General features: G+C 52.9%; 1 protein-coding gene across 2 annotated transcripts in view; it reads right to left on the bottom strand.

The window, feature by feature from the left end:
* Nucleotides 1-22,288, bottom strand: part of EXOC6B (exocyst complex component 6B) — a 225,404-nt gene that overhangs the window by 111,260 nt on the left and 91,856 nt on the right. The window contains exons 7-8 of one of the 2 annotated variants that reach the window (XM_073002197.2): nucleotides 10,566-10,745; nucleotides 6,435-6,503 (exon numbers count right to left, since the gene is read on the bottom strand). In XM_073002197.2, coding sequence (XP_072858298.2) covers nucleotides 6,435-6,503; nucleotides 10,566-10,745 — 249 coding nt within the window. The remainder of the gene's footprint in view (nucleotides 1-6,434; nucleotides 6,504-10,565; nucleotides 10,746-22,288) is intronic. The other variant, XM_073002198.2, reaches the window with a different exon arrangement.

Here is a 22,288-nt window from a genome sequence, read left to right as displayed (position 1 = left end):
AGTCTTCAGAGGCCTCAGGGATGAAGGCCAGTGGGAACTCACACTTTACCATCCAGCTCATTTGTGGGGCAGAGAAGCGACATCGTAATTTGTGCTTGCCTCCCTTCCCAAAAGGCACCTTAGCAGAAGTGGGTGTGTGAGGGACGCCCCTCCTGGCCACTGCCTGGGGTCACCCTTGGTCCCCACTGCCTAGTGGCAAGAGTGGGTGGGCTGGCACCAGGCCAGGCAAACAAAGATGGGCATTGCTGCTGAAGCCGCAAGGCCCCGCTGAGCATCGGTGGTGGAGGGGAGGGGGAGGAAAACCACCACACCGAATTCCTTCTTCCCCCCCCCCCACTGCATCCCTCATCTCCACTGAACTGTCCCCCCCATGCAATACTGGAAGAGCCTCTCTCTCTCACTCTCACTCATTCACTCACTCACTCACTCACTCACTCACTCACACACACACACACACACACACACACACACACACACACACACACACACACACACACACACATAACCAACAGGTGGTATTGAGACGCAGGCGGGAAGGAATATGCTGTCAGCCAGGGATGCTTTTCTGCTCTCTGAACTGCCTTCCTTTCCTTTTCCTTTCCTTTTCCTTTCTTTTCTGGGCTTGGGGGGGGGGGGGAGCGCAAGCGCAGCAGTTGGCAGAGCGGGGGTGCTTCTGTTCTTTTCCTTCTGCCTCTTCTCCAGGCTCTGTCCTGTGAAATGGAGCTACTCCTCGTGAGCCTCTCCGTCAGTAAGAAACGAGCCCAGCGTTCTGCAATGGCATGTGCCGGATCCCAGTGGAAAAATTGGTCATGGGGTCAAGCAAGCCACTGGGAGGTGGGCGGGGGGGGGGGACGACGCAGGGAAGGAGAGGAGAAAGCAATCCAAGCTCTGCCTCTGCTGCTCCCCAGATTACGGGTGCTCACAGCCCCAGGCGGTTATCGGTTATCGCAGGCCACTGACACTCATTCTTTCTTACAGCTTTTCCTGTGTCCTTATCAACGAGGCACACAAAGCCTCCCCCCTTCAGCCTTTCCCGATGATCTCAGCCCTGTGTTTACAGCTATCTAACTCTGCCAGGCCATGCTGGGTCAGCCGCACATGGACAGGACAGGACAGGACAGGCAGAAGCGGGCGATGGGTGGTGGTGGGGGATCGAGGCAGCCGCTGCCGATCTTGCGGAGACAAGGCAGAAAAGAGAGAGAGAGAGAGAGAGAGAGGCAGTGCCCACCTTCACATACCTTTCACAAGGGGCCCCTCTAAACAAGGGTGACATCTTTGGGGAGAGAGTCAGGACCCTTTTTTAAACTCCCGAGCCCTCCACCTCCCTGTTCAGGGTGCAGAGATGCTGCACGCGGTTCCTGCCCTCCGCATCCAGTCCACAGCTGGCAGCAGCCACAGACCCGCCTGCGAACCTGCGCTGGGGGGTTCGGTCTATCTTCAGGCCTGGCACGGTCGCTCAAGAGGCACATGGGATGCGACCTGGATTCCTGCGCTGAGTGGGGTGGGGTGGGGTTTGGACGCGATGGCCTTAGAGGCCCCTTTCAACTCCATGACTCTTTGGCAGCTAAGCTATGTGAGAATGGGACCAGCCGCACTGTTTTTTCCTTGGGCCCCTTTAAGGAGAAAGGCTCGGTAAAAATATTTTAAATAAGTTATTAAGTAATAAATTCCTTATCAGCCTGGGAGGGCTGGGGTCTTCCTGTAAAGGTAAAGGTTCCCCTTGACATTGAGTCCAGTCGTGTTCGTCTCTAGGGGGCGGTGCTCATTCCCGCTTCCAAGCCATAGAGCCAGCGTTTTGTCCGAAGACAATCTTCCGTGGTCACATGGCCAGCGCGACTAGACATGGAACGCCGTGACCTTCCCACCGAGGTGGTCCCTATTTATCTACTCGCATTTGCATGCTTTCGAACTGCTAGATTGGCAAGAGCTGGGACAAAGCGACGGGGGCTCACTCCGCCGCGGGGATTCGCTCTTACGACTGCTTGGTCTTCCGACCTTGCAGGACCGAGGTTTCTGTGGTTTGACCCGCATCGCCACCCCGTCCTCACCCCGTCCCCTGTGCCATAATGCCCCTCTAAATACTGGGGAGGTCTTTCTTCAAGACGGCAACACACTCAACGCACCACCATTCACAAGTGAATGTCGCACGTATGAACCCACCACCACCACCACCAGACCGCAGCGTGAAAGATTGGCCCTTTGGGGTCTTATGTGCCACCCATTACCTGTGGAGCCCCATCAGGATGGAAACAAAACGAGGCCACTTTCCCCAAGGGGGACCGGGAGAGGTTTTCAGCCACTCTCTGCTTTCTCATTCGTTCATCAAACGGCTGGGCACGGGGAAAGGGTAAGGTAGGAGAAACCCTGGGCCTCTGTAGCGTCTAGGAGCATGCCCAGCCGTTTCGCAGGGATGACTCAAGGCAGGAAAAGGTGGATGGAGACGGCACATTAGGCCAGCAGGAGGACATGAGAACTGGGAAAGGGGACTTCTCGGTGACTGCTCTGAACCCCCGAGTCCTTCTCAGGGCCGCCCCGTGTCCCATCCGCAGGACAGGTGGCCCCGGCCGAGAACCACCAGCCCGGAACGCTTCTCCCACTTCGCCACTGAATCTCTGGTTCTATCAGAGGGATGGGGGCCCTGCCTGGGTGTGTCCGCGGGCCATCATGCCCATCCTGGAGCTAGCCGGATCCCCAGGACCAAGAAGCCGCTGGGCAGAGATTCCCACCCTCCCCAGAGGGATCCTGGCGAGCGAATGCCGGCTCTCCCCGGGGGGGGGGGCGAGGGCCCGCTCCCTCCTGCCCGCTGCCTGGCCCTCCTTCTTCGCTTTCTTCTCCTGCACTCCTGCCCTTCCTGACCAAGTTCAGCACTTCCTGGAAAGTGCCCCCCCCCCCGCCGCCTATTTCATATTGTGCTCGGCCTGCCGCCGAAGGAAGGATTTACAGGTGGCCAGCCCAGCCTCCCAAGACCATGACCGAGCGCTGACCTTCTGTTACAATATGTGAACTCCTGCCCTGCTGATAAGGAGGACTGGCAGAGAGAAGCAGGATTTTTCAAATAATCCTTTGGGAACTTATAAGCTGCTCAGCCATAAAAGTGAGGTGACAGGAAGGTCGGGTTCACTAAAAATAATAAATACTGCCGTATTTATTCAAAGTGGGCCTTTTCAACTGCAGGCCAAGCCGTTTAGATAACGCTATTGTAAATGACAAATATTAGCATTTTTTGGAGCTATTACATTATGATCTTTCCGGCTGAAGCCGACACACAAATGTTTTCTCTGGTGCCCGCCTGACCGCTGACGCGGTGAGCGCTCCAAGAACAGAGCCTTGAACGCCTGCTCAGGAATTACGACTCTTAGGTCAGGGGAAATGGATCGCTTTCCTGCCCGGTCTCTCAGAGGTCAGACACAGCCACCCTGTATAACGCACATCACTGACGAGCACATTTAGAGAGTTGCTTTGCCTGTGGCTTTAGTTGGAAAGCTCCTTCATGCACACTTGATTCTTCTCGACCTCCTTTCTCGAGAAAGGCCCATCAGGATGCACCAGAAGGAAGGGGAACCTGGGAGCAAGTCAGGAAGGAGGGGCACAGGTATTTCCCCCCCCCCCAGGACAACATGCAGAAAGGCCCTGGCGGCCAGCTTTGGCTGCAGAGATAGAAAGGTCAAGGAAGGGGAGGCATCCCAGGGTGGAAAAGAGGCCAGGAGGACATGGGACTAAAATTGGGAAGGGACGCGGGGCTCGGATTTGGGAACTCTGGCCCCAGAGGTACAGCGGTCCCACTCAAGAGAGCAGCAGGCACAAGCCGCAACCGCCCGTCCACAGCACCCGGCAGAAACTTTAGCACCTGCAGGCCAGCCAATTCTGTGCTGCAATTGCAGGAGCCCTTCCACCCCCCCCACCACCACCTGCTCCCTCTCCTGCAGGTTTCAGCTAAAGGCAAGGATGCAGAACGTCCAGGAAGACACGGAGACCAGAGGGGGACAAACTGCCCTTGGTGTGACCAGGGAAGACCTTGCTCACGGTGCACAAGCCAGGCTGACCTCCCAAACGCGTGCAGCATTTTTGACTGGGGAAGGACGGCCGCGGCCCTGTGGTTGGCCAAGGCCTGTTCCCAAAACTCCTCAGTGCCTCAACACCTACCGTATTTTTTGCACCATAAGACGCACTTTCTCTCCCAAAAAAACTGGTGGGAAACGTGCGTGCGTCTTATGGAGCGAATACTGTCCCCTCCATGCCACCATCGCTGGCTGCCCAGGCCTCCGGAGGCCTCAGCAGGCCCCGCGGGGGCCTCCCCCAGCGACCATCGCTGGCTCCCCAGGCCTCCGGAGGCCTCAGCAGGCCCCGCGGGGGCCTCCCCCAGCGACCATCGCTGGCTCCCCAGGCCTCCGGAGGCCTCAGCAGGCCCCGCGGGGGCCTCCCCCAGCGACCATCGCTGGCTCCCCAGGCCTCCGGAGGCCTCAGCAGGCCCCGCGGGGGCCTCCCCCAGCGACCATCGCTGGCTCCCCAGGCCTCCGGAGGCCTCAGCAGGCCCCGCGGGGGCCTCCCCCAGCGACCATCGCTGGCTCCACAGGCCTCCGGAGGCCTCAGCAGGCCCCGCGGGGGCCTCCCCCAGCGACCATCGCTGGCTCCACAGGCCTCCGGAGGCCTCAGCAGGCCCCGCGGGGGCCTCCCCCAGCGACCATCGCTGGCTCCACAGGCCTCCGGAGGCCTCAGCAGGCCCCGCGGGGGCCTCCCCCAGCGACCATCGCTGGCTCCCCAGGCCTCCGGAGGCCTCAGCAGGCCCCGCGGGGGCCTCCCCCAGCGACCATCGCTGGCTCCACAGGCCTCCGGAGGCCTCAGCAGGCCCCTTGGGGGGTCCACCACCACCACCATCGCTGGCTTCTGAGGACCTCCAGGAGGCTTTCGACCATAAGGTGCTGCTTTTTACTTTTTAAAATTTTTTTAAAATGTTCTGTGTGGGTTTTGGAGGGTAGATTTGGGCTGGGGGGCATGTTTCTATGTTGCTTTGTTTTTTGGTGATTTTTTTGCAGTCCCAGCATGGGACTTGCTCTGTTTATTTATTTTTACTTTATTTTTTGGTATTTAAAAATTAGTTGCTGTTTTTTACTTTTTAAAAAATGTTCTGGGTGGGTTTTTGAGGGTAGATTTGGGCTGGGGGGCATGTTTCTATGTTGCTTTGTTTTTTGGTGATTTTTTTGCAGTCCCAGCATGGGACTTGCTCTGTTTATTTATTTTTACTTTATTTTTTGGTATTTAAAAATTAGTTGCTGTTTTTTACTTTTTAAAAAATGTTCTGGGTGGGTTTTTGAGGGTAGATTTGGGCTGGGGGGCATGTTTCTATGTTGCTTTGTTTTTTTGTGATTTTTTTGCAGTCCCAGCATGGGACTTGCTCTGTTTATTTATTTTTACTTTATTTTTTGGTATTTAAAATTTAGTTGCTGCTTTTTACTTTTTAAAAAATGTTCTGGGTGGGTTTTTGAGGGTAGATTTGGGCTGGGGGGCATGTTTCTATGTTGCTTTGTTTTTTGGTGATTTTTTTGGCAGTCCCAGTGTGGGACTTGCTCTGTTTATATATTTTTATTTTATTTTAATTTTTGGTATTTAAAAATTAAGTGCGTCTTAACATCCGGTGCGTCTTATGGAGCGAAAAATACGGTAAGTCCTTTCACGGCAGACGCCCGGCTCCGCTTCCGCGGCTTGTGAAATCTGCATCTCGGGTGTGGAAGTCAGCTCTTCGCACAGGCGCCGCTCCCACCCACCCGCTGCGTGTCTTGCCCTGCATCCTTCCCTCGGCGCGGGGAACCTTCCCACCCAGCACAGTTTTTGTCCCTCTGCCTTTCCCCTCGTCCCTGGGCCTTGAAAGCTGGAGCCCACGACTCATCGAAGCCGGATAACTGGGGGGGGGAGGGCAATTAAGGGTTCCAAGGGGTCTCGAGAGGCTTCTTGCGAAACCCCTTTTGCACAGACCGGTGGGCGTCGAAGGGCCAAAGTTGCCTTCTGGCTGCGATGGGAGCGGATCGTCAAGGCCACCAGTCAAGTGCCTTCGCCCTGCCACCGGCCAGGAAAGAGGAGCGGCTGCCACTCTCCCTCAAGGGAGAAGCCAAGAGACTCGGCTGGACAAATGGCCGTTCTACCAAATGTAAACGTAACACTACCAAAAAACAACAAATGTAACACACACACACACACACACACACACACACACACTTCTGAAGTGTCTCTTACCTTTCAAACACCCTTCATCAAAGAGAATCCTGTTTTATGCCCAAGTAAAAATTTGCCCGTGCTCGTCTGTACCCGAGAGGAGGAGCCCACAGAAAGCAGAGGAGTGACTGCGAGTGACCTTCTCCCACGGCTGTCTGAAAATCCCACACACCTCTCCCTGCTGCGTTTACAGGCACACACGGGAGCGCAGAGGCCAAGGGACTTACCAAGACTGAGTAGATATGCAAACAGCGGTATACCGGTGAGAAGTCCACCAAGTCCTGGGCGCCGGGCACCTGAGGAGGCGACATCAACAGAAACACAGGGATCAGCGTCTCACACACACATCATGGAGAAGGCGTGTCTCCCCACATGGGATTTGGGGCTGTGGCAAGAAGAAGAGAAAAAGCTGCCCTGGAACTCTCGGGAGGAGGGCCTGAGGGTCGGGCATAGCAGATGGCCTTCCTTCTCCTAAGGCAGGGGCCCATGGGCAACGCCTCTTGCACCACAGGGCAGTGCTTGGGTGCTCGCTCTCCCCCCCCCCGCCACCCCATCTCACTCCTACACCCGTCTGTTTCTTGAAAGGCCCTGGTATTGTTTAGGGCTGCCAACCTTCTCACTGTTTCTCACTTGGAAAGAGACAGGCGGATGGGCGGACGGACAGACTGGGAAAGGTGGAAGAAGCAGGAGCAACTGGGAAGCTGAAACAAGCTTAGGGCTACTGCTAATTCAGGACCACGGATCCTCCATGCCTTAGAGCCAGTTTGCCAGGAGAGAGCCGCTCAGCGACATAGGAAGCCCTGACCCAGAATCAGATCCTCTGCAAACAATGCAGCCCCAGGTTCTGTACAGGCAAGAGGGAGGCCTCTTCTGGGCACACATTCCACTCCCTAAATGGACAACCCCTTGCTCTGGGCTGGATGGCCCCACTGGTGCTCCTCTCTTCACCAGAGGAGAATTCTGACTAAGAGGCTTTCAGCTGGAATCCCAACGGTCACAGTTTCATCCCATGGGCTTCTCGGAGCCAGGCTGAACAGACTGGTGATGGTGGGGGGGGGGGTGACACCCATCCCCAGAGTGGGACAGGACTGGACGAGGACCTGATTCTGGGTCAGCAGAGCAGCTCTCTCACTGCAGCCTCCTGAAAACTGGCCACGATCCAAGCCTCCTGCTTTTTCCCTGATAACAATGTTTTGCTCAGTATGAAAAGTGCTGGTTCAGACCTTTACTTATGCAATGCACCTTTAATTTTTCTTATGTAGAAAGCACAGGAAAGTAAAACTTGAGTACTTTGCTGACATCTGGAGATCACAACAAGGTTGTGATAACTGCCAGGAGATCTGGAAGGGAAGGACCAGGGTGAACGTGCAAAGGACACCACGAGGTTGCTGATGACACTTTCCCCTCTAACAAAGCAGAAGATTATTTTGGCTTTGGGCTGCTAGAAGGGCAACCCTTTCCCCCAACCTTTAGCAGCATAGTCCACTGTAAGTCACCTTGGAGCCTTAAGAGAAAAACGGCATATAGGTATTTTAAATAAATTAAATAAACATATTCCAATAGCCAGCTGGAGAAGTCAAACAGGGTCCGGAAGGAAGGATGTTGTGGCTCTGACAAAGATAGGTAATAAAAAAAATGGTCAGTGGTTGGTTGGTGCAGATAATTGAAGAAAATACATCATCTCAAGAAGAGCTGGTTCTCAGAAGAAGATGCAAAGGATGCTTCTAACACAAAAGGTTCTCTGACGATGGATTAGACAGAAATCTGCCTGGGTATGATTTTTGAAAATACATATATATTAAGACATACGGTGGTGCCTTGCTTAACGATTACCTCATTTAACAACAAAACCGCTTGACGATGAGGTTTTTGCGATTGCTTTTGCAATCGCAAAACAATGTTTTAATGGGCAAAATTCGCTTCCCGATGATCGGTTCCCTGCTTCAGGAACCGATTCTTTGCATTACGACGATCAAAACAGCTGATCGTCAGGTTTCAAAATGGCAGCCGGCTGTGTAAAATGGCTCCCAGCTGTGCTTTAGGACGAATTTTTCGCTGCACAGGCATCGGAAAATGGCTGCCCTATGGAGGATCTTCACTGGACGCTGAGGTATTTAGCCCATTGGAACACACTGAGCAGTTTTCAATATGTTTCAATGGGCTTTTTTATTTCACTTGATGAGGATTTCGCTCTACAGCGATTTTGCTGGAACGAATTATCCTCGTCAAGCGAGGCACCACTGTATATAGAAATAACTAGTGGATTCTGTTGAAGTGGGGAACTGAATGACAAGACAGCCTTTTAAGGATTCAGGTGAGTAGCAAGGAGCCATGTTTTACCATTCTGGAAAAGGTGCCAGAATAGTTAAGCAATGAGGAAAAAAACTATTTGTGTTTTTAAAAACTGCATAAGCTGGGCCGGACATTCTTTGGGATTTAAACCCTTCCAGGAATAGGAGGATGAGCATCCTTCAGGGAAGGGGGGCTGGGGTTCATGGCATGCCGAGTCCCCCTGCTGCAGCCCCCAACAGGGAAGGGTGGATCCTGCCTTCACCTGGAGAGCCACCTCCAGGCGTTGCTGAACCCAATGGACCTACGATCCAGCTGTTCGTAGGAATGACCAAAGGGCCACTGCGGGCAGAGGAGGGAATCGAATGAGGGGGAGTGCTGAGCTGCCCTTGAGAACTCTCCTGTCATCCTACACTCCCGGATGATCCCTTTTCAGTGTGATGATGAATCTGCAGTTGCAGCTCATGGGGTGGGCCAACCAGAAGACCCAACAGAACGTGCTTTCTGCTCCAGAGCTTCTCTGCCCATCCAGGTACGTATTTTCTACCTAAAACTAGCAGCAGCACCTCCACAGAGATTCCACCCACTCCTTTCAACGGGAAACACCAAGGAATAAGACCGGGTCCTTCTTTATGCAAGGGATTTGCTTTGTCCTTGAGCTGGAAATCTTATTTTATGCTAGGCTATCATTATTTCTGTCTTTTGTCTTTGTTCTTAATATTCCAATAGCCGCTCTGAGTGGATCCTCTTATTTATAAATAAATAAACATAAGTGGCAGCGATGTAACTGTTCCCACCCCAGCCCATCCTCTTTTTTTTTTTTTAAAGAGATTTTTTGTTTAAAATTGTTATTGGGGGGTGGGGTCTGCACTCCTTCAGCAAGGAGTCACTGGTGCACCTCAGCTCCCACCTCGGGCTCTGCATGCTGGTCTAGGAAAGCACCACAGTCGTGACACCCTCTTCCCATTTCAGGGGGCTCTTGGTGACGCACGTGTCTTGCATGGCTCACCTCATGCTTCTACTGAATAGAGGGTTTTCTGCACCAGGGAGAGAAAGGCCATGTGGGACCAGGGCAGGTTATCTCTCTGTCTTTATGGGGAGCTCTGCCATGTGCCACCTCTGGCAGAAGTACTCATTTAAGGGCCCTCCACGCTGTGGGAAGCCAGCCCCACGAGACACAACTCACGGATCGCACTCGGCAGCTTTGCTTTCTAGAACTTTTTTGAATTTTGTTGCATCCCATTTCATCATCCCTAGCTCAACTCCGGACTCTTGGCTCTTCGCCTTTGCCCTCTTCCCCCGCACTACCCTCTGAATTACACAATACATCTTGGCAAGCAGTTCTCTCTCACACAGATCTTGACATCACGGGAGCAAAAAGGAAGTGTAACATAATGGACTGAAAACACCTTTTTTGTCCTTAGTTTCCACACGGCACACAGTTCTGTGCATTTTTTTAAGGCTGAGCAATGGTCCCCACAAAAGGCAGGAAAATGCAAAAAGCCAAACGACCGTTCCTTCCTGATTTGCCTGTTTTTTAAAATTTATTGCACTTATATGCCGCCCATCTAGACGTTGTCTACTCTACTAGTGCAGAAAATGCAAAAACGTAGCTCCTCCTCAGATGCAAACCAGAGAAAATGCTCTCCCGCCCAGGGAGCAAGGCAAACGTGGTGCTCCACCAGGCCACGTTTCATGGAGGAAAGAAAGATGCGGCCCCTTGGCGGCATCCCCCTCCTGAGCGGTCCGTGGGTTGCCTTTGGGCTGGAAGGACAGGGCCCGGCATGGCCTTCTGAGGACACCGACCGCCCCCCCCCCACTCTGGGTGGTGGACCAAAGGGGAAGCAGGGGTGGCAGCTGGAGAGAGACCCTTCCCCTTTCAGCGACGCAAAGGCTTGCGGGCGATCGCTGGCGAGCCGAGGGCACAAAGGAGCGGCTCTCTGAGTGCACCCGAGAGGCCCACGTCCCCTGCCCCCTTGCCCCGCCCCCATTGGGGCCATTCCCTCCGAGGGACCGGCCTAGGGCGGCAGGCCATCCTGCCACGACGCCAGTGCTGGGGCAGTACTCGCCTCTTCCTCTTCCTCCTCTTCCTCCTCGACATCCAAGATGCCAGAATCCTGCTCCGACTGGGGGCTGGCCGTCCTGACCTCTGGGTCCGAGCTCGTGGCATGCGCCTCCTTCCGGACTCGTCGGCCAAGAGCTTTGAAGGGCTGAGACGTGATCTTCTCCAGGTTCCTCTCCTGCTGGGGCTGGAAGAGAAGCAGAGAGCAAATGGAGTCAAGGCGCTCCTCCGGCCGGCCGCTTCTTCAGGAGTGGGCCTCAGGGAACCGAACTGCCTTTACCTTTACCTCTTCCATGCCGAGCCCCTTCCCTCAGGGAATTAAGCCCTCGCCCAACGCGCACAGGCGGCTCTCCACCACAAATCATTCTCCGAAGCCCAGCACACCACCAGAGTGATCGGTTTATGGCCCAGATGCATTCATGGTGGACCCGAAGCCATGTGGCAGCCTTTGCCGGATGCATTAAGGACCGAGCATGACTTTCCTTTTGGACGTGTTCCTCTTTTCATCCGATGTCAGTAAAAGCCTCCCACATCTGGGCCCCAGAGATCCATGAAAGCATTCTTGCTCTGCCCTGGGAAATATGAATTGCTCCGCGTTGATTGACACCATCTGCAAAATGCATTCCGCCAACACAGGGAGAGGAGGACGGATCCTCCCTGGGCTTGGCTCAGTGGAAAGGACAACCTGGGCAGAAGGCAAGGGTCTTCGCCCGGCCTTGGTCACATTCACTCTTAATCCTAATGGTCTTTTGTCTATAGCAAACACATTACAAGCGGGTTTGGGGGGGGGGAGCTAGAAAGAGCCAGGGGGACGGGGGAAAGAAGGTGAGGAGAAACGGGCGTGACATTGAGTCGCCTAATGAAACTGACAGTCTGAAAGGGAGCAGGGATTTTCCTGTTAGATAACACCACCGCATCCATAACAGAAAGGAAAACCCAGCGGCTCCAAGGCTGTAGGGGTGGACGGACAAGGTTTAGATGGGCCTGGGAGCCCACAGGCACTCCTCCAGAGCAGGGCTTGGACAGGGGTGCTCATCTCTGAGCTTCACAGAAGTCTGAAACAGCCAGTGATGGCTTGTCTCCATCAGCCTACAGCAAGCCATGGGGCGAAGCAGGGCAGGGGGCTCTAGCAAGGCCCTCAAAGAATGCAGCCTAAAAGGCTGGAAGGGGCACAAGGCTCCACCTGTGTGACTACCACCCAATCCCACAAAGCAGACTCGCTTGCCACCCGCCCTCTACTCCACCTGGCCCTCCCCGGTGGGGAAATGAACGAGGCACCAGACGAGATGAGACAACCAGCCCAAAACGCCCAGCGTCTGCCCCTACCTGAAGGGAAAGAGAGAAAAGGTGAGGCTTGGCACCTGCAGCCAGGAAGGGAAAGAAAGAAGGCCAAAGAAACTCACGAAACCAGCTTTGGGCACCAAGAGGTGCAAGAGCACGGAAGGCTTTGTTCCCGTGCAAAATCCAGACCCACAGAAGCTGGGCAGAAATGGGAACACCTTGCTTTTCCTCCTCCCATTCTCCTCGTCATCATCACCATCAAAACAAAGAGCTTCCCCAGAACATGAGCAGTGCCAGCCTTTCCTCTACCCTTTCAATCCTTAGCCAGAAATGCAAGGAAAAGGCAACAGGTAAACAAGAAACACCCATCTGAGGGGGGGGAGGGAGGGGCTGCCGCACTGGACGCGGTGGGGCCTGTGTGCTAACACTCACCGCAGGCAGCTTGCGGCAGGCCTGTCGGTCCCCCTGTTGCAGGAGGTCAGCAGGAATTCCAGCACAAGCAGGTCTACCATGTGGCAGGGCCTGCTTGTATAGGGAGAGCCCTTGCAGACCCCAGGTATACAGGGCAAGAGGGTTTGCTTTTTTTTTTTAATTATTTTATTTTAATCCTGCCCAACTAGTGGCAGAGCTACTTTCCTGGGCAGCTAACAGAATGAGGTCAGAATAACGTTGTATAATAACAGCAGCACAAATAAGGCATCGTAGCCAGCGTGATCCCTTAAAAAGACCATAAACATGGACTGATGCTGCTGTGCTTCGACTTGGGGATCCTCCTGGCACCAGCCTTTCCATAACGCTGGACAGCACCCAGCGGGTGGCTGTACATTTCCCTCCTCCACGCTGCCCCCAACCAAAAGGGGGGGCTGGGGGGGGGACATCCCTGACGATATTGGGGCAACATTTATAAAACGGAGGCGGGTATAATAAGGATCATCCAAAGTCGGAAAGACAGGGTGTTGCCACAGGGGCCGCTGGAGGAAAGAAAGGGTCCTGACCAAGAGGCCTGCCCCTCCCTGTTGCACCCAACCCTGCGCCAGAGAAAGCAACGGGGGGGGGGGGGGAGTTAAGCCTCTCTGCCCTCCCAGTGGTCCCTGCCAGGAGGAAGGCACTCCCTGCCCCGAAGAACAGCCCTGCCAGGGCTCTGCGCGCAGCCGTGGTGCGACCCTGACCTCTAGCGGCAACACACAGCCATTCCATGGTGGGGAGGGGGGAGGGCTCAGGTGGATCCGCTGGAGCAAAGCGAAATCCATCAGCCGCAGGTAGACCAGGCCGCTGTTAGGAGGAGTGGCTCCTGCCTTCACCAGGGCAAACTCTTCATCAGACCAGATGGCAAAAAGGGGATGGCAACCTGGGTGGACGTTGGCTTGACTTGGTCCCAAGATGAAGGGGGGGGTTGAGGAGTCAGGGGCCCCTGCCTCCTGGGAGGGAGGGAGCCCCGGAGGGTCCCACGGTCAAGCGACCCCAGCATCTGCACCCAGCCGTCCTGAAAACGCCCAGGCTTCTTCCCTGGCATTGGCAGAAGCACCCAGCACTTTGCGTGTAGCCGCTCTTTGGAATTGACTAAAAGGGGGGGGGTGTCGATTACGCTGAGCGAAAGGCGCTTTTGACCTTCTCTTTCTGTCCCGGGCTTTACCTTTCGGTGCCTTTTGAATGATGCTCAGCAAGAGAACTGCAGAGCTGCCTTCTTGTTTCGCTTTGGCAGGAGGGCGACAGCAGCGACACAATATTTTCATTGTGCTGTCCACCACAACTCCTCTTTCTTATGATTTATTTAGTTTATCTAAAGTATTATTACCCCGCCTTTCTCCTTAAAAGGACCCAAGGCAGTTTCTATCATTAAAGGAAAAGACAATATCTCAGAAAGAGTATAAAAATACTGAAAAGGATCAAATGCCATACCAAAATAAAAAAGAATAAACACCACCGAAGCCCATTAAAAGCAGCAATGCATAACAATCCATGTAAAAAAAAAAAAAACCCACTCAGGCAACCAGTCTAAGGGAAACCTGCCTGAAGAGAAAAGTCTTTGTCCGCTTGAGGAAGGACAGCCAAGAGGGGGCCAGCCTGGCCTCCAGTGGGAGGGAGTTCCAGAGTCTAAAGGAGCAGCCGCAGAGATTGTCTTATCTTGTGTCCCCCCCCAAAAGCCTCTGTGGAGGTGGTAGGAATGATAGAGACAGCCCCCCCACCCCCCATGACTTCTTGGCCATTAACTTACACACACAAAATATATGACCAGAATACTCCGTTTATCGACCCTGGAAGGACAGAAGGCTGAGTCAGCCTTGAGACAGCTACCCGAGTCCATTGGGATCGAATTCAAGTCATGAGCAGAGTTTTTTACTTCAATAATGCAGTTTAATCTCTGCAGCACCAGGCTCTTACACTGAGTCTCCTTTGATGTTCTACAGTGGACCCTCTACTTAAGGAATTAATCCATATTGGAATGGTGGCTGCAAGTCGAAAAGTCTGTAAGTCGAATCTCCATTGACCTACAATGCACTGAAAACCGATTAATCCCATAACCAGTGGTTTTTATTCTATTTTTATTCCATTTTGGTTTTTTTCTGGTCTGTAAGTCGATTCTCTGGCTGCAAGTCGAATCTAAATTTTGCAGCCAGAGAAGTCTGTAACTCGAAAAGTCTGTAAGTCGAGCCGTCTGTAAGTTGAGGGTCCACTGTACTTTAATGCCTCCTTCCCCCTAGAGTTTGGAAAGATCCTTCTGGAGAGGTTTGCCACCTGGTTTTGTTCTAAGTGCCCTAAACAACTTAGCCCCATCGGCAAACGCAGCCCCCCTCCCTCCAGGTCACTGAGGACTATGTTTGAAAGCCCAGGTTTCAGGGCAGGGATCTTACAAGGGGAGGGGGACGCTTCTGGAAGTCCACGTAAACAATGGCTGAAATCCAGTCAAGTCACACCTAGAGTAGGAATCCCACGGAATCCGTAAGGATTTGGTGAGTCAACACCTATGGGAGTTCCATGGGTCTACTCTAGCTGCACCTGACGACTGGATGTCAGCCAACATCTCACAGATCAATTGTACCTGCTTATTCGCTGGCACTTTCAATGAACTTGAAAAAGTTGATAAGGGAAAGCCTGCCTTCACAGAAACCACACTGATCTCTTTTCTTTTCTTTTCTTTTTTTAGCACAACAGCTGGTCCTTCTGCAGGTTTGATTCAAAGTTTTCTTTTAATAATAACACTCACTAGTAGTTTACCCAGAACAGACATTAAGCTAAGTAGACTTTAATTTCTTGGAACCACCCTTCAATCCCAAAGTTCTCAAGAGAAAAACAAAACAGTTACTACACTGGCCATTCTCCAGTCTTCTGGTCTCGGGAACATCTTGCATATTTTTGTCGGAAGATCAGCAGTTTCACATTTGAGTTCTTGAAGAACTCGGGTGGTTACCATCTGGACCCAGTGGCTGGTTTGTTTGCAATTTGTCAATAAGACAATTTATCATTTTTAAAGCATGGCACTTATTATTAAAAGCACTGGAAAACACAGGTTGAAGCCCGCATGTCACCCCTGCTGAGTTAGAGCTGACACATTTGCGCTTTTAAAGAAGAACAGAAACAGGAGGCAAAGCTCGGCTGGGACGGGCTTGGCTACCTGAAAGAAGTAGAGGCAGGATCAAGCCCCCTTCTCTTTCTCCTTGCCCAAGCTTTCTCCAAGGGAGCAGGGGAACCGTTTCCAACGGCTGGCTTCCCTTTCAAAACAAAGTCCCCACTGCCAAACACAACATCCCCCTGCTCAGAGGAACGACGGCAGCAGGTGGATTCTGCCGCCTGGTCCCCACCGCGAAAAGGGGGTCCCCTTTGGCCCAAGAGCCGCCTCCCGCTCCTACTGAGCTCCACTCGGTGCCCATCATTCTCCTCCTCCTCCTCCTCCTCCTCCCGTGTGGAGGCGAGATCCCACCGGTCCCTCTCTCTCCACCCTACAAAGCCCTAATAGGCAAGAGCACTTCAGAGGCTCATCATGGTTCAGGGGCCAGAAGAAGAAGAAGAAAACCAGCAGGAACCTTAAGAGAGACAAGGCGAAGACAGCTGCAGGCCAGGGCCTAGCGGAGACCAGGGCCAGAGAGAGGGCCACCCCCCCCCCAGAACGAAGCAGCTCCTAAATCTCTGCTCAGAAGACACCTCCACCCAGCTTGCCCCTTCTGCTTCTTCTGAACATTTGCCCGCAACGGGTCCTGACCCTGAGCCAACCCCGTGGATGCACCTTGGATCAGCAACCTCCTGCGGCTCTGCTGAAAGGCGGTCCAGGGCAGGGGTCCTTGGCTGGCAGATCTTCCCAGCAGCATCAAACACCGGGCTTCACCGCTGCCAAGCTCCTTGTATGAGGAGGGTGGCACCGGAAAAGAGAAGAGCAATACATCCTGTCCCCCCTAAAGCGCCCCTGCTCACGTTCAGCACTGGGGAGTCAACGGCATGGGGAGCGCCACCTCCCTCTGTCCAGCCCTCAAATGCAAACACCCCTCTGGAGCTCACCCCTCATGAGTCCCTCCACGGCAGCCCCCAACACGCACACCCTATGGCAGCAGGCCACCCTTATGCCTGACGTCCCAAAACAGTCAGCTGCTTCAATGCACAGCAAACAGATCCTGTGCCTAAAAAGGTGGTTGTTGTTTTTTTTTGGGGGGGGGGGAATACTCCACAGAAGGAGATTCCCAGATTCTCCTTCCCTGGAAGGAGATTAGACTGTCCAGGGTGACCTATGGACCTTTTCAGATGGAGGGGAGGGGGGGCGTTTATTTTCTTGTTTCCCTGCATGTCAAGATCTCCAGCATGCGAGCCGCCTAGACGAAGCATGCTGTTCAGTCACAAAGGGAGCGCTGCCGCCACCCCCGCCCCACCGTTTTTAGCCGCACTGTTTTGAGGAGGAAGTGCTCTGTGCTGTGTTTTGACACTCCACATAAAGAAAGAAAAATGACCTGCCCAGATAGCGCATTGCAACCCTCCACGTTCTGCTTCGCATAAAGGCCTCCGCCAGGAGCCCAACAGAGAGGCACACTTGGAAACCACATCAAAGTCCAGGCGATGCTTTATCCCACCTTCGGAAATCTGAGCAACCTGAGCAGGGAGGAGGACCAGAAAACCCTTACCTTTTGGTGTGGTTTATAGGAAAGCCAGCACATTTTTTACAAATGCACCCGGCTCACAGGGGAGCCAATCCATCTCTAAACCCGACTCTCCCCCCCCCTCTTTTATTGTTCTCCATGAGCAGAGGGTGTAAACAGGAGACCCATCTCCTTCCAGGACCTTGAGCAATAACACGTAAAGGTGGCTGGGCCACGCGCTGCCCACCCCCTTCATAGACCGGTCCTTTCCCCTCCCTCCTGGGGCGAGCTGAGAATCATTCAGAGTCTGGAAATATAAGTCACCGCCCAGAAGGGAACGAGGCGCAGCTCAAGTGCCTCCAACCCTCAAAGGCCAAACCATGCAACTGTTTGCAGCCCCTGCCCCACTCCAGGGAGGCAGGCAGGAGGGAACTGTATGTTTTAGCTGAAATGTGCCTATGAACATTTGGAGTGGACTGGGACTCACTTTCCCCTACACAATATTCACTGCCTTTTTTGCAACCCTCTTCCTTCTCAACTTGCAAACTGAGCCCCATGTCTACCTCTACATTTTGGAAATCAGAGATTCTCCTGTGACAACCAAGGGTCACAAAAGCAGTGCAATGGACATCACGTCATCACGCAGCCAGTTCACGTGAACTGAGCAACACCGTCACAAAAAGCAAGTCAAAGTCAAAGTACAGACAATGCTGTACTCATTCTGAGGGCCTTTCTGGTGCCCTCAAGGCAGCCTTTCTCATTTGGTATTTTATTTATTTATTTATTTATTTTATTTCTATCCCGCCTATCTGATCATATTAGACCACTCTAGGCGGCTTACAGTAAAAACAACAATGTAATTTTAAGACTTTACAGCAGAAACGTAAATAAAAAATAAAGAACAGAATAAGAGCATCCCCCTGGCTCCACAAAGTTCACCCTGAACAACTTCCAAAGTACATCTCATGGGGCCCAGGAGTAGGCTGTTGGGAAATACAATCCACAGGGCATTTCCATCCCACCTTATTGGGGCAACTGGTGGTGATGCAATTCATTTCGGAAGTCTGTATTCATAAACATGGGATTTCAACACTGCAGGATGTGATCAAGACAGGCTACATGATGTTGGTCAGACCTAGAACTGGATATCCTGCAAGCTCTCCCAAAATCTCCAGGTTACTCACTGGGTGGACACTGGACCGACGGTCAAAAGGAAGGGCCCTCGGGCCTGGCACCATGGCTTACCCAGCTGCTCCTTGAAAGAAGGGAGATCAACACAGCTGCTGCACCCCAAGGTCAGGCGAACGAAGTGTCCCCAGGCCCACCTCCTGCCTCCAGGCAGGAGCCCCTCCCTTGCTTCAGAGGAAGCCTCTTGGCAGCCCGCATGCTCGGATGGATGCCTGGCCCCAAACACTTTCCTGCAATGAGGAGTGAGAGCCGCCGGCTGGGCTCTCTTCCCCAGGCGGGGATCCCACTGACAAGGCCTGCGCTGAGCTTGGGCAGTGAATTGGCTCCTTCCTGATGAGCTGAGAGATAAGGAGGGGAGGGAGGATTTATTGGGGCTGAAGGCTGGATGCCGCTCCGGTCCAGGTTTGGATTAGTTACCGAGTGTTTGCCTGCCACTGCTGTTTTATGGACCCCTCTAATGGACGGAGACACCAGCGCCTAAAATACTGCTCCACAATATATCTTGGAAAGGAACACATGTGCCTTAGAACAATATTACAGAAAGCAGGCTCTCTGCGGAGGAGAGCGGGGAGCGTTAATAAAAAATGACAGTGTGCTTGGGCCTCTGCCAGAGACGCATTTGAAAGTTATAAAACCCCTTCAAGATCAGATAAGACGGGAGATTATTGCTGCAAGGTGTAAACTCAAGACACTGGCATGGCTTCTGGTTTAGGTCTTAACTAAGACCCACAGCCACACGCAAGAGCTATCTATGGTCGCTATCAAAGGGAGTAATTTGTAGTGGGAAGGGGGGGAGAGGAAAGGGAGGACGCTGCCAAGTTCACCTGCAAGGCCTGCCAGCAGCAAGAAACGGGCTTTTAATTGCTTTGGGAACCCTGCCGGCAGAAGGCCGACAACCCTCGGCTTTGCATAAATACCTGAACAGGTTCCTGTGCTGATGAGGCACTTCCCAGGGCCAAGCCTCCTGCCTCTTCCCAAGACCACTCCTAAGACCATCTCCCTGCAAAAAAGCTTCGGCTGCAGCTCCCAGTTCAAGGAACACAGCGGTTCAGACAAACAGATAAAAATGAGGAGCAGCCATAGTCTAAACCCCTGAACAAGAGCCCCAGAAATGTAATTCAAAGCTGCTTGAAGTCAAAAGGGCAGCAAAGGCCACTTAACAGATGACAAAGTTGTCGCCCCCCCCCCCCGGCCACGTCTTCCTCAAAAAAGAGCTTCATGGATGGCTGGGTTGGGGCACCAACAAAGACGAGGGCTTCCCCAGACCCAGAACAGAAGCCTGGGATCAGGCACTTCAGGGCCAACCTGAAACACCAAATTCAGGAATGCCCACCCAACGTTTACTGCTCCAGATCAAGGTCAGCACTTGGAACCGGACCCACCAAGGAAGAGGCAGCCAGGGCAACGGGCCAAACCTTTGGCTGCAGTCTTCTTAATCCACAGAAACCTCCAGGACAGCTTCCGCCGAGCCTGTCCTGCCACAGAGATCCTCCTGTTCACTCTTGCCGCCCACTGAAAGAGCTCCTTGGAGATCAGGAGAGGGTGTGAGTTGCCAGCACCCACTCCCCACCGACGCTGAGACAGTCAAGCCCAAGCTGGCCTCCTCAGTACAGGCCTCTGCTTCCGAGCAAGGGCAGCAGTGCAGAACGCTGGCTGGACTCTTATGCCGGGCAAAACGGCCCAGCCGGGCACAGGTAGCAAGGACCGTGCCTTTTCCACCACTGCCACACTTTGGGACAATCCTTTTGTGAAGCTCTCCATCACCAACCTCAAGCTCTCTCCTTCAATTAGTCCCTTCCAGCTGAAATCTCACCCGCTGGCTTGCCTAGTACACACAATTAAGATTAATTTCCCAAAGGGGATGCATGGGGACTACACTGGGCATTTGAAGGCCCATTTGCCTGGTCTGGAGAGGCCCCTGGGCATGCTTCCCTGTCCACATGGATGGTCACCACTGTGAATAACTGGGTGCCACCTGTAGACCCAACCTCCTCTGTGTTCAACCCCTTGTTGTTGTTGTTTAGTTGTGTCCGACTCTTCGTGACCCCATGGACCAGAGCACGCCAGGCCCTCCTGTCTTCCACTGCCTCCCGGAGTTGTGTCAAATTCATGTTGGTTGCTTCGCAGACACTGTCCAGCCATCTCGTCCTCTGTCGTCCCCTTCTCCTCTTGCCCTCACACTTTCCTAACATCAAAGGCTTTTCCAAGGAGTCTTCTCTTCTCATCAGATGGCCAAAGTATTGGAGCCTCAGCTTCAGGATCTGTCCTTCCAGTGAGCACTCGGGGTTGATTTCCTGCAAGATGGATACGTTTGTTCTCCTTGCAGTCCGAGGGACTCTCAAGAGCCTCCTCCAGCACCACAATTCAAAAGCATCAATTCTTCGGCGGTCACCCTTCTTTATGGTCCAGCCCTCACTTCCATACATCACAACAGGGAAAACCATAGCTTTGACTATGCGGACCTTTGTCAGCAAGGTGATGTCTCTGCTTTTTGAGATGCTGTCTAGGTTTGTCATTATTCAACCCCTAAATCTCAATAATTTACACACAAGTCAAAAATTACCCACTCTGCGAGAGATCCTTGCAAGGGGCACTTCCCTTCCCCTGAATCTCCTCCTTTCAAAGACGTGCCCATTTACTTGAACTTCAACCCTCAGGTGCTCCTTAACATTCTGCTCTCTTTCCATCTTTCCAACAGGCTTTGTATCCTTCCTCCTACTCTTCAAGGTTGACGGCTCTCTCTATGCACTCTAGCACTGCCACCCTGACACCTTAGCCGCTGATCTGTTCAGTCTTATCTCAAAGTCAGTGACTGCACTGGGTTTGGGATATATCTGTGAGCTACCCAAAAAAGCAGCCACCTGTTCTGTGGGTACAGAAAATTTTTGGACCATGAAAAACACATCCTGGATCCCGTTCTTTCCTGAGGGATCAGCCAAGGAGAGGACTCATCCTCTCAATCCCCTGACCGCCACCATCACCGCACACACATCCACTCCCTGCTGCGCTTGCCTCTTGTGCTTCAAAGGCAAGAGCTACCAGGCTGGGACTTGTGCCTGGCTTCAGTTTTGTAGAGTACAGGGGACCTTTATCAACAACGAATTTCATGGATGGATAAGTTCAAGTTTACTCAATAGCTTTTGATGTGAAACTCTGCGAAAGACTTTTCTGAAACCTAAGTCCATCATGTCTCCCAGAGCAAAACGTCCATGTGAGGGTTGATGCTCTTAAAGAGCGGCCGCCGTTGGGTGAAGCAGGGCCTCCTGTGGGAGAAGGTGGGCTTCTTCTTCCTCCTCCTTAACATTCCTGCCCAGCACGCCCATGGGCACACAACCCATCTGGCCCCAAGACCACATGCAGTGCTGAGTTGGGGGCCATGCACCTGTATACATGCATGTATGCACGCACATGCACACCCCAGTGTTCCCCTTTCCCTACTGGATTTCTCCCTAAACCACAACTCTCCTGTGCTGATACAAACTGTTCTTTCTTTGCTGGTAGCCGTTGTAAGTAAAACAAAAAAGCAGTCTGATTCTTCCTGGCAGGCTGCAAGTGGTGGCCCTGGCCAGATCCAGGCCTGTCTCCTCTGATGGGCCATCTCTCTCTTCCACTCTTCTCTGTGTGCCATGCTAAGCCTAGGCTAGGAAGCCCTTCTTAGACCCACTCCCCTTTCCTCTAGCTTGGATTGCTATGCCTTCTCCGATGTTTTGCTATGAATAATTTTATTATAGTCATGGACCGGCAAGACGTTTTGCTTCGTAAAACTTCCTCATGAACATGCAAGGCTCCATTCCACCACCACCACCACCCCGCTCTGTGGCCCCAATGACTGCACGCTCTCAAGCCTCCGTCCAAAGTCAACTTAGCGCCCTTCTGTACCAAGCACAACGTAAACCAAGCACAAACCAAGGCTCTTAGGAAATGCCTGAATGGCAGTTAAGGACATGGCTTTTAATCGAGAGGCGTCGTACCTTCTAATTAGGATGACCATTTTCACTGATACACTTTCAAAATAATACTACACCAGTTGTGTACTTGTGGCAGGTGCTCAGCTGTGTTTTAAGAGTGCAACTCCCTGCATTTTTAAGTGACTGATTTAGATGCAAGACAAACGGAACTGTTTACAGCTGCAACACCCAAGGTCCAGACAGCCATGATCTGCATTTGTTGGGAGGGGAAGAAAATCAGTGTTTCAATGTGT

This window comes from Pogona vitticeps, chromosome 5 (genome assembly GCF_051106095.1).
Source record: "Pogona vitticeps strain Pit_001003342236 chromosome 5, PviZW2.1, whole genome shotgun sequence".
Classification (NCBI taxonomy): domain Eukaryota; kingdom Metazoa; phylum Chordata; class Lepidosauria; order Squamata; family Agamidae; genus Pogona; species Pogona vitticeps.
The sequence above is the reverse complement of the archived record's forward strand: the minus strand, read 5'-3'. Positions and strand labels throughout refer to the sequence as shown.